Genomic DNA, 13,006 nt, shown 5'->3' with positions numbered 1-13,006 from the left:
CCCAACTACTGCCTCAGAAAAAAGATGATTGCTCTGATATATGACCTCCACACCCAAAGCAATTATTTCGTAACTTCTTGCTACAACTTCTATTTCTGAACTGTAGGTATCAGTAAACCCCAAAGTGTTAACCAGGTAATACATCTGAGAGAAGGTTGTTTAGCAGGTGTTTCAATTGCTAAACAAAAGGGAAATTTTCTATTCCCTGCATATTAAAAAGATTTACTTTCGTTTCAATGGTGTTGTTTAACCATTGAAATGATGAAATGGACCTAAATTAATATAAACTTATGGGTCAGCAAATACAGAGCTATACCCGTATTCTTAACTGGCTCAGAAAATTTCTTTTCAGTATATTCTTTATGCATAACCTCCATGATTTTCATTTAGTAAAGTTAATACCTATTGCTGTGCAACTCCTTCAATACAAAGTGTTATGTTAGTGGTACATATTAATATGATGTTAGTATTTGCTACTGGAAATAATACTTAACAAGTTCAATACTTTGGTAATTTGTTCATGTTGGCAAAAATTAAATACTGACACCATCTTCTGAAATATAGTTTTTAAACTGCAGTTACAATACAAACAATATAAATGGTAATTTGAAGTTAAATGTTTTAAGAAACTTTACATTCCAATTTGTTTCATGCATTGTTTACAACTGAAAGGGTCAACATTTAGAATCCGTATTTAAGTCAATGCTAATATCAATAAACTTCTGTTTAAATTAATGCAAAGCATGAACTGCACTGGAAAAGAAATTACTCACTTTACTAACTACTTCTAAAGTCTAAAAATCTGAAAGAGTTTTAAAATGTTCAGTACTGTGTGTGCAAAACCGCATTTAGTGTCTTCAAAGAACTCTAGTGGCCAGACATCTCTGGTACCAGCTCTTCTCTTGGCACAACTCAAGACTTCGGGTCTGTGGTTGCTCTCAAGCTGACAACTCCTGGGCTTTTGAACAACTGGTCTGGATATGGGAAATCTGCAGAACTGGAAGCAGTAACTGGAAAGCATCCTGAATATAAGTAGTACTGTTGCAGCCCTAAAGCGGGGAGAAAACATGTGGTTCATCAGTACAGCTGCCATGTACTTCAGCAATGACACTGGACTTTTCTTTTTCCTTTTTTTTTTTTTTAACATCTGGATCATGCTACATTAGCAATGTCTTCACACAAGATTTTAGAATCTGTAGATTGTAGATAGAATAAATATAGAAAAACCTGACTGCCGCTAAGTTTGAACTCTAAGACAGTTGGTAATATGAGTAGAATAAAATGCAACAGTGTTCAGAAGCAGATTTGACTTTTAAACACAAACCAGGTAGTCTTTCCATCAACTGAACTAATTTTGAATTTGTTGTAGGTGGGAGAAGTGTAACTGAAATTAACAGTTCAAATTATAATGGTTTTAACATAGTACTATTTTTGGAATTTCTAATACTGAACAGTATAGTGCCCTGTAGTTCTCCATGATCCTAGATTGTATTAATAAATATTTGTATACAACTATGGGATTTATAAAGTACAAAACATTGTATCCCATAATTCTAAATATTCCTAGATTTTGCAGTTCCTGGACCACAGGAAGGTAAGTCAGCAGCTACAGCAAATTTACCCTATAACAAAAGAAACTGCATGGTAGTCTTCGCTACAGCTCTATTCAACTTTCCTTAATTTTCCTTAAAGATATTGTTAATTCAGTGCAAAATTGCCTATTGTAAAGCAATCTTCTCCTTATTTTTAAGGGAATGCAGCTATTAAATACAGAATGACAATATATGGTCACTACTATATGTTTCTTTATGCTTTAAGGGAAGTGTGACCTAACAGTTCACACTTGTGCTGCAGTTCCTATGAGTTTTAGGACTTTATGAGGACTTCATCTCAACATCTTCTTGGTAAAATTGAAGTATGTTTTATTCACTGTGCTTTTCTGAAGAAAAACAGAACATGGTGTCAAATAAAAGAAATCACTCATGAACATTTTGGTGGTCTGACACATGGTTATCCATGTGCTGACTGAAGCTGTTGCTAGACTGTGAATCTTTGTAAAAATCTAAATGCCTGCAGATGAGAAACACTGTAGTATACTTACAATCCAAATTTTAAAGAAAGAATAGTCTGAAACTGCAATTTGTTACTACGCTCTGACCGGTACAGCAGCAGAGCTGTACAGTACAGTTTCAGAGCTGGCCAGCCTCACTGCAGTCATACAGCTCTTAAGAATCCTCAGTAAATGTAACCTGACTACTACAGTGTTTGTGGGAGAGGCTGAACACATAATTTACGTCCTGGCACTGAACAGCCAGAATGATATTGTCATTGTTTTTTAAATAGTTTTGCCTTTGGAAATAAATGTGCTTGTCTCATTTAAAATAATTTTATTAGAACATTTTCTAATGTGAAGAGGTGGAGCTTACCTCTAATAGCACACTATTGATGATGGGGTTAAGAACCTCTGCCTTCATATTGCTCTGCAAATCAGAAAACAGAATGAAAAACCAGGTCAAGAAATACACTTAACAGAAATATACTGATATGTGAGATGTGGTTTTACTAATTCTGTAGAGGTCTTCTTTCACCTTGATTCTTACTCAGCCTGTTTATCTCAGTATTGCTATGTGTCTGCATTTCAACCACACCTCAGCACACCCTATGCATTTCTATGACAGAGTACAATGAACTCTGGGTACAATGAACCCTGAGGCCCAGGGTTTTACTTTTTTATTAATTCATGTACCACAGAGTTTCATATTGCGCATCTTCCTACAGGTGTGAGGTTTATGTAATGACATTGTTTGTCCATCTATCAGTGACCTTTTCACATCCCACAAAAATTTTAACCCCTTGCTCATTTTCAAGGACACCAAAAGGAAAAAGCCATGTCAGAGAAAAAATGAAGTTCTTAGAAGTTACGCAAATATCTGTGGTTAGGACCAGATGAAAGGTCCACGACAGAAGGAAAAACAGGTGAAACTCAGATCCCCAAACTGGAGGCAGCACATGTGCTGGGCAGTGCAGGTTGGCCAGTGAAGCAGCTCAGCATGCATGACCTTCTTCTCAACCACCAGATAGGAAGACAGATGGACACAATGAGTAGTGATACTATGAGAGGCTAGAAAATCAAGATCCTCTACTTTTTAAAATTGGCAAAAGTTCTTCCCTTTTTTATTCTCACTATTATTTGCATTGTGGTTCTTTAGAACAACAGTAACCTCCAGCAAGAGTTGTTTTCTTTTAAGACTGAGTACAATACTGAATAATTTAACTGGATTTCCACTTACAAACTTGTAGCTCTCATATTACAGATTTTCAGAAACATGAAACTTCTTAATTTTATTTTGGAGAAAGATGGCAGAACCAAAGATATATGGTTAGAGAAAAGAAGTACATTTTTACTCTCAGTTACTAGAAATTCCCTTAAAAAATGCATTGTTTAGTGGGCCAGTTTAATATTTTATTTTTATATTTTTGTGCATGCATTTATTTCAAGTGCCCCACAGATATATGCTAAAGTACAATCCCAAAATGTAAAATAAGCATTTTTCCTTGCAGTAATTGGAAGTTATGTAAATTATTCATGATAAAAGCAAAGACATAAATCATGTCCTTTACAAATAACTATGAAAAAACATGCTCAGAGATGTGCTGGAAGAGCTAATGGAAAACTGGAAAAATTTCCTTTGAATTACATTAATGTTTTCATGGAACAACCAGGAGAACCAGAATTTGCTCTTCTCTGATGTTTACAGAAGATTTCAGCAACAGCACAATTTTTACCTCTGAATCTTGCTATAATACTGAGATGTCAGTCATCCTTTGAAGCATCTTGAAAGGCAGGATACTATTTCTAGCAAAGATGTTCACAGATAAATGGATGTTCTTAAAAGGAATATCTTGTGATAGAAGACAGAGTGATTTTTTTTTTTAAGTTGGACCAAACAGATTTTCTAATCTCTTAAACCTTATGAAAACACTGCACTGCTAAGCCAGGGGATCTAGTAAAGGCTAAGAAGACAACTCATGAAACATCTTAAGGTATTGCAAGTACAATCTCTTAATGGCTTTTATACAAATGTGTTCAAAAGGGATAGGCTGAGTTGGAGAAGAAATTATCATCAAGCCGTGTAACTTCAAATGTGGGGCCCTTCAATGTAAAAAGTGTTGAGTGGTGATCAGGAAAAATAGGAAGTGGTTTCTAGAAAGAGAGATATTACAAGGCAGGGAAAGGCTTATAAACTTTCCCTGCTGTAAAAATGCTGTGTTCTTCATCTGAGGAAAGAAGTGGCCTCTTTGCTGACATAAAGCCTCTGGACCCACATAAGAATTTCTGTTTCAAGAGGCGAACTATGTTAAAAAAAGCCCAAATGCTACAGAAAATGCTGTCATCTTACCCCAGCAGCTGTTACAGAATCAGAAAACTTCTTTGATAAAGATGAAACTTCATTGCACATGGCACTTGTTAAACTGGTTTAAAAAAACAAGAGAGACAAATATAAAGATACATCCTTGATCTATCAATAGATAAAAACGCCATGACAAACTTTATCTTGTGTGACTGTGTTCACAGGGGTTTTAGGATGAGGGAAGAGACGAGAAGGTTGACTCCATGTTCAGAAGGCTTGGTTCATTATTTTATGATATATATATTATATTAAAAACTATACTAAAAGAACAGAAGGAAGGATTTCATCAGAAGGCTTAGCTAAGAATAGAAAAGGAATGAATAACAAAGGTTCAGACTGACCGAAATAGTCTGAGACAGGTGGACTGTGATTAGCTACTAATCAAAAACAACTCTATGAAACTAATCACAGACTAACCACCTGTTGCATTCCACAGCAGCAAACAATTATTGTTTACATTTTGTTTTTAAAGCCTCTCAGCTTCTGAAGAAGAAAAATCTTAAAGAAAAGATTTTTCAAAAAAAATCATAGCTACAATCTTGCAAGCAAAGATGTTCTTAAAGCAATTTTGCTTCTAAATATTTTAAAAAAATTTAGGCATAAACTGTTCATGATAAAGTTTTTATATTCCTTCACTGATAAATCCACTGCTGACTACAGCAGCAAAATGATGTGTTGTTTCACACACCAGTCTTTTTAGACAGTGCAATGTTTCACTTGTTTAAATTCTAAACTTCTAGTTTAACTATGCTTTTCCTGATGATTGCAGCAACACAATTTCTGGGAATACTGTTGGAAATAAATCAAACTTGAATGAGAACAGTGAGAAGTTTTCTACTGAACAGTAAAACATCTACTCTGTGCTAAAAGGGAAAGACCACTTGTGGTTAAAACATGAGAGAACCTAGTGCTGTTCTGAGATCTTTCATTGTGTTCCTAGATATTCCCAAGTGTATCCCATAGGACCTCATCCTGCAAGAGGCACTGTACCTTGGCTCTGATTCTGAAAAATACTTACTAAGTGCTTTGTTTTCAACCGAAGTTGACTTTGCTGTTCTTAGCAACATTCTTAAGGATAAGCACTTGGTTAAATATTTTAATTACTTAGGAGTCAACTGTTTAAAAGATCTTAACATGAAAACTTACTGAAATCAGTAGACTTAATAACTACAGGGAGCTTGAGATTTTAGTTTGGAGTCCCACTAGACAAACTGGCTTCTTGAAATTATGGGTGTTTCACTATGGTTAACTACAAAGTTGTTAACAAATGTGGTCTATTGTTTAGAACTACAGATTGATTTCTGTATATTTTTGGCAGATAAACACTAGATAAGGAAACTCTGTGGGCAGATAATAGGTCAGCATTATACACTCTAAAAACAAATTCCATATATGCAGGCACAGTATCTTCTGCAGAACAGGAAATGCAACCCAAGCTGGCATGCACATTTGCTTGCTGGAGCAGAAGCAACCTTTAGCCTGTGCATAGGTCATGTTTTTGTAAACATACATATGTCAGCCATGTCAAAGAATACAGGTAGTCTACAGAACCTGATTTCATAAGAAAATATAGCACCAGGACCCCTAAATCCAATGCTGTTTGTTGATCCATGAACTTACTGTGCCTTCAAGCTAAATAGAACTTCATGAGTTCTATGCAAATGTCAAATGTTTATATATGAAGTACAAAATACTCACTTTGTCAGTACTTTTGCTTGATCTTGAGCCGTTTTTTCTACTTCCTGCCCATGCAGAATTAATTCTGCAACTTTATGAAGCTGTTCAATACAACGAGCAGTTACCTCAGCCAGACTTTCAATGGACAGCATGTAGATTTCCTTAAATTTAAAATGGAAATAATATAATCAATAATAACAACACTGATAAATATATTTATAGATATATACATATAAAAGAATTTCAAACATAGGAACCCTTCCTACCCCAACTGGAAATACCAACACATACATGGTGAAGTAAAATCAGCCATCCTCACAAACAATACTGGAAAATGAAATATGCACAGATTATAAATTACAGACATTCTACTTGCTCTGAAAAATTAGCAAGATCAAGTCTACTGTGTACTTGGCTAGGAACAAGGTCAGGCTCTTAGATTTTCCAACATACCACTTTTAAACCTTGTCCTAACAAAGAGAAAGATACTTAAATTCCAGAATAAGGCATAATCATAATTATTTTCATATGGAGCCGAAAGTACTGAGTCATCCCTTAGCTGAATGTCAAGAGCAGAAATAGATAACGTGCCCCATAAAAAATTGGCTTTTATCAACAATTACAGAAATCTTTACGGAGCACTATGTGGTTACAGCTTTCACAAGCTGATGCCAGCTGATAATCTGCAATCACATAAAAATCTGTAATATATACAGTGTATATATTCTGTCGCCTTCTTTAGACTTTTTTGTAAGGAAACACAACAGATAATATCTAATTAGAAATAACAATCTCAACAAAGATAGTGACCGCATTTAATATTGCCATTAACTTGACAGAAACTACTCAATCACAATTAATCTTATCAGAACTGTCTAAATGAACACTTTTAGCCTTAAGAGCTATCTTTTATAAACAGAATGAACAGTTGTTAGTTGCCTAAATATTTCTGTTCTGTTTATAATTTAAACTTTAAATAGTTTGAACATTTTCCTGTGTATTGTCCCTGAGAGAAGGAGATACTAAGAAACACTGAGACGCAACTTTCAGTGTGCATGTAATGTTTGGCATCACACCTCAGAATCCCTCAGCTCACTTTATGTTGAGTATACACATGTATACACATAAAAACACAGATATAAAACCATAAAAACAATGTGATAGAGAACCTGTCACTTTGATATTTACTTATGGAAACAGAATAACAGTAATAATATTTATGTACTTTAGTCTTGGGTCTACAGTGAATAGCTGTGTATTATTATTTCTTATTACTTCCATGAATTTAAAAAATAAGGATGACATATAAAGACAACACATAAAGAAACAATCTTATCACTTAATGAAACTTATCCTCCAAAAGTTATTTTACCTCCACAGTTTTGCTTTTGTCTACTTCTGTTTTATCACTCTCAATTGTATTGTCTTTTTGAGTCTTTTCTTCACCAGGTTCTTCAGGCTGTTCATTTATCTCCTCTTCTATGTCTACTGGGGTGGACAAATTGGCTTCTTCCAGCCATTCATGAGCTTTTTTCCTAGCCTGCCGAACAAAGAACCCAACCCCAAAGTTCAGTTTGAGAAGAGACTATGAGATGACATTCCTGAACATCAATTAACAATACATTTAATTACTTCCTCTTAAACTCAGAAATTTAAAAGTATCAAACCTCTGAGTGGCATTTAGTTAAGTGTACATTTAAGAAACTGTAGGGAAAAGCATTTTGGACTGCATAAAGATGGATCATCCAGGGATAAAATTCCTCTAAAGGTGTAACTAACACCCAGCAACATTAATTCCAAAGTTAATATTTCACCTTTATCATTCAAAAGAATTGACACAGAAATTTTTCTTACACAGTTTCCCAAATAAGAAAATAAGAAGTGTGTATAAAAAAGAAAAAAAAATTGGAGAGGTAAAAGAGATGTAGTAAATTCCTAAAGAAAAAATAAATATAAAATCACTTGAGCTGCTTTCCCTGACATGCAAATAGATCAAAACTGAAGAGTCTTGAGGCTTTATATAACTTCAAACTACTGCTATGCTTAGTAGGAAATTTATGATGTCGCTTTTTTAACATGAAATCAAATTAAAACATATTAAGACCCAAGCCTAAGCTAGTTATCCATAGTCTACCTATGTAGCTAGAGAGATAAACATTCACTTGAGCTTAAGATCAGCAGATGAACCAGCTTTAAAGGGACCTGATAGTACAAATGTGACTGGTTATGTGACTAGCTCCGGGAGTGGAGCTACTCACTTTTGTGCTAGTAGCTCTCTGGCTACAGAGAGCAGCACACAACTCACTTTTAGAGCAAGAAAATTTATTCTGAACCTGACTTCTGTCCCAGTATGTAAGATCAAATCTGCTGTTCTCATGAGCCCTGTTCTCCTGAGACACACCAGATTTAAGTCTTCCAACACTGGAAAGGGCTCATCCAACTGCACTGCCTTACTCATCTCACTTCTGTGAAAGCTTTTCTATATTCAGCATTTTAGTCTCAGTCTACTGTACTTTGCTTTCTGAGCTGTCTGAAGTGAACTGGGTACTGCTCTGTGTCAGATTTTAAAACAAAGCTCTCCTGCTTTGCCCGAGAAACTGAAGGCAGCTCATTAAGAGGTGCTCACCTTATTTAGCTTGTCAGGAGTAGCAGCAACGTGCAATTCAAACAGCAGTTCTGTGAGCATGCTGACAAACTCTTCTCCTGTATCTGCTGCAAGAAATAACAAGACAGTTTTTGTTAGTGTTACTGCTATAGTACTTTATATGATCAAACACATCCAGTGAAATAGTTTCACTAAGTATTCCAGCACTTGAAAAACAGTGACAGTGACACAAGAAAGGAATGTGTGGAGGTGTGCATGTATATGCACCAAAATTATTGATAACTGGGATATTCAATTGACTGTTCACTGTGATTACTGTCTTATTTAACCTCATATGTGAAATTTTTGGTGTTAATATCTTTCAAAATATAGGTAAAGACACGTTTTCAAATATTCTCCTCATTATTTCATAAACAACTGAAATGAAGCTGCAGTAAAAAATGCATGAAACGGCTGCATAATCAAAGTGAGAGGAAACATTAGAGAGAAGGGTATGTGTGTGGCCTTCTGCTACTTGTACCAGAAAACAGTCATAGTTGTTTCTGCAGTCTTAGGAGGAAGGAATGTGTTTCACTGATGAGTGGTTTGCTTTTGCAAGGGCAAATCTGCAGCACATTTTGGTTTGGTCTCTTTTTTAAAGGTGCTCGCTGCCTTGGTTGCAGCCCATTCAAAACCTCTGTAAATGTTTAAAGGAGCAGGATAAGCAGTTGTGATTTACTGAAAAAAACAGAACTTCTGACCTTCAGAGAAAACATCACTTTGTGCAAGAAACTCCTGGGAGCTGGTTTCAAAGCAAGGAACTACTTTCCACAGAAATTATGGAACAACAGACATCTCATGAATCCTCACTCCTAAGCAGGTAATACATTTTCTTGACTTCTATTTTGCACAACTCCATAGAGGTGTGGGGTTTAAAGAGCAAGTAAGAGGGGAAAAAACCAGCACAAAACTTTACCACACTAAGATTTTATGCTGAGCACTTGCTGTTCCCTTCAATGAGAAACAATGAGTTTCCTGTGAGAGGGATCAGGCAAGCTGAGTAAGCACTGCCAGAAAGAGAAGTCTGAGAAGAAATTACTCTCCTGTTAGAACATGTGAATATTAACACAGTTTTGCTAACTTTTCTGAAGGCTAAAGAAATCTTATCTCACCATCTTGCAAAATGTAGGTTTTATGGGCAAAGTAACACTGAGAAGATCAAGAGGATGTGGAAGAAATATCCTTTTATGTTTCTTTATTTCCAAAACACAGCGCTATGGTGTACAATGGCATAACCCAGTCTTCAGTCAGGTCAAGGGGATTTTTGCTGTTAGATCTCACAGGCCTGGAGACAGGAACTATGCTGCCTTCAAGCTGACTTCTTACTCTTCTGTTCTAACCTGTTTGGGGAACTGCTAACATTTCTGACCTGTTTAAAACACCTGTTTTGGCCCTAACCAAAGCAGCCACCCATTTTATTGTAATTTTTGGGAGCTCAGCCCATTCTCTTCAATGCTGTGCCATGTCACAGTTATGGAAACACTTATGCTGCTCCAGCCTCCTTCTCACACACCACGTGCCACATCTTGCCAAGCAAAACCTATAAAGCAGCTTTGCTACTATGTTTCAAAGTCATTTCATTTCAAAAAAAATCAGGATTCTTAAATTTCTTTATGATACTCAAATCTTTTCCCCCATCTAGCAAGGGGAGTGCAAAGTGAAGATGAAGTTGCTGAACAGAAAATCATTTTGAAGTACTTCAAAACTTGCAGATTATACAATTTCTGTAAGAAAAGCTCAGTTATCAAAAAACTTATTATTTTCCATTTTTTGCTTTCATTGATGATATAGCAAAATAATTTAATATTTATTTATGTTTGCCTAACTTGCACTTCAGTTAAAATATAAATTCAAAATTAAGCACTGATCAGCTTCCAGAACTTTTTGATTATTCATTTTAGTAACTACCTTATGAAGACTATTAGGATATCAGAAATTACAGTTTGGACTGAAATTTTTTTAATTACTGAATAAAGAAGTAGCAAATATTCATATGGTTAAGTCTCTGTATTTCTAATTACCTTTTTGTGCCTGTACCACTTCATCATCTAATTCCTTTGGAACAAAGATCTCTTTTATAGCAATTAAATCATTTTTCACAGTCTCCAACTGTTCTCCATCAAGTGTTGCTAAATGTGACTGAATCTGTAAAAGAAAGGACAGTATTACTAAATGCTAATTTAGAGCCTGAGTCCAAAATAGACTAAGAAATGGAAACTTCCATTATGTTCAAATCTTGTCTGTAATCTCCCAGCTTAGAAATATTTTTAGATCTTGTCAATAGAATTTGTTGAGTATCACAAAAATTACTAGCCTTGCCAGATCATTAGGTCCTTTCCTTCCTCCAGAACATGAGTCTTGAACTATAAATCTGTGGTTTAACTGCAAACTGTTTTTGGATTGCCTGGATGAAGACAGCAGGCAAAAAGAGCACAGGCATAATGGTTAATTTGAGCACTCATGGAAAGAGATGGAAAATGTTGCCTTCAAAATGCAGCCAAAATTCTTGACAGTCTGCCTGTTCTGAAGAATGTATTGGCAGGTCCTTGCATAGCTCAGCTATCTGCAAGTCCCTGCATATCTAAGAGGATGGCACACCTAAAAGGGATGGAAACAGATTCTTTGAATCACTGTTTGTACTACAGTTAGATGGTGTTAACTCAGTGAGCAGAGTGCTCCCTCTGCCTATGGAAGCCAGGAGAAATGCCCTTACTCTCCTTGATACAAAGTTTGACCTTTATGTTTGTTTCAAGGGGCTTTTTTAAAGCTTGCTGGACAGAGGTAAACTCTACCTCAGTGTAAGGCTGGACACAGCTTTACTCTCTTACTGGTGTGTCCTTGCGTCCAGCTCCTGTGCTCAGGGTTAAACCCAAGATAAAGCTGCAGCACTTGAGTCAGGTTATGAAGGACTACATAAAGCCTTTTCCTCCCTTTCTATAGCACTATCCATTGGCTAACTGGGAACTTCTTTTAATGGAAACTTTTAAAATAAAAGCTTAAACACATGTCTTCAGTACCTCTTGCACTCCTCCCATGGCTTTTGGGCTGTTAGAAGTGGTCTCAAGTTTCTCTACTGTACTCCTTCTGTATTCTGTGTCTGTGTGCATCTGTGCATGGTAAGTGGAACACTTCTCTGAGCACTGGACTTGTTGACCCACCCAGTCACCATCAATCATGTTGGACTGAGTAGGACTATGTACGTGTCTAGGACATAATGAAGTGCATCAGAAACCTCATGGTAACAACCTGCATGTCTGGCTTACCTTGTGGAATTTCACAGTAAAAGAAAAATATTGTTGACACATGCAATTAACCTGAACTTGTTTTCTTTCTATCTATCTATCTATCTAGCTAATTCCTGTTTAGTGGATGGGGGGCTTTGGCCATTTTTGGTTTTGTTTTTTGCTTCCGAAAGCAGACCCTTGAACCTTACATGTGTGGTTTGAACGTATAGTTTTTCATCTAGATAATAACCAAAAATAAAACCAACATTGACAGTATGCACCTAACTGTTACTAATATAAGCTTCTTTTATTTGTGAGAGCAAATAAAATATTTTCAAACATAAGTTGGTTATATTTTAAGAAGCACCCCACAGGGCAAAGAATGCTAATTAAAATAACAAACAAAAAAAGAAAACTTGTTTTTAAGAAATTTATTTAGAAAACTGTTTAATTACAAAAATATCACTGCTAGGAATCTACAAAATTCTATTAGTCCACTGTCAGCGATCTGTTATGTACCAGCAGAACAAATAAATTGAGAGTTGAAATTGAAATACTTATCAGTATTGAAATTTTTATCAGTATTGAAATATTTATCAGATAGGCCTTACTAACATTACCATCTTCAGAGAGACATTTGTATACTTCCAGTAATAATATCTTGGTGTAGTTCTATGTAGCTTTAAAAACTAACACAGTAAGAACTGAGTAAGTAATCTGGAACTAATTTTAATTCCCCAGCCTCCATGTGTAGTAGGTCTGGAATTCCTGAATGTAAGTATCTGTACCTGATTTCAACCAAAAGATTTCAACCTCCTTGCAAATTCTGCAAGCAATTTGCAAGACATCTGCAGTGTCACAAGCTGCGTATGGCACACTACATATGGTCCTAACAAAAATACCTGTCAGTTATGAAGTTTGTTTTGAGTTAATCTTGTAGATATATTTTAGATGTATTGAGTTCTAAAACCCAGGGATAGCCCATAGGATCAATTCAGCTTTCTCTGAATTTGATGGAAAACTTACTGTTCATTCTACATGCACCTGCA

The 13,006-nt window shown here is 35.7% G+C and overlaps 1 protein-coding gene across 1 annotated transcript in view; it reads right to left on the bottom strand.

Annotated features, from left to right (window-relative positions):
* Positions 1–358: 358 nt before the first annotated feature.
* The window catches only part of FAM114A1 (family with sequence similarity 114 member A1), a 28,967-nt gene continuing 16,319 nt past the window's right edge, over positions 359–13,006 (bottom strand). The window contains exons 8-14 of the mRNA XM_084203905.1: positions 10,755–10,878; positions 8,716–8,801; positions 7,462–7,629; positions 6,111–6,250; positions 4,401–4,473; positions 2,427–2,480; positions 359–1,049 (exon numbers count right to left, since the gene is read on the bottom strand). Coding sequence (XP_084060031.1) covers positions 939–1,049; positions 2,427–2,480; positions 4,401–4,473; positions 6,111–6,250; positions 7,462–7,629; positions 8,716–8,801; positions 10,755–10,878 — 756 coding nt within the window. The 3' untranslated portion in view covers positions 359–938. The remainder of the gene's footprint in view (positions 1,050–2,426; positions 2,481–4,400; positions 4,474–6,110; positions 6,251–7,461; positions 7,630–8,715; positions 8,802–10,754; positions 10,879–13,006) is intronic.

The sequence above is a fragment of the Fringilla coelebs genome, assembly GCF_963513975.1.
Source record: "Fringilla coelebs genome assembly, chromosome: 4".
NCBI lineage: Eukaryota > Metazoa > Chordata > Aves > Passeriformes > Fringillidae > Fringilla > Fringilla coelebs.
This window is presented reverse-complemented; position numbering and strand designations above follow the sequence as displayed.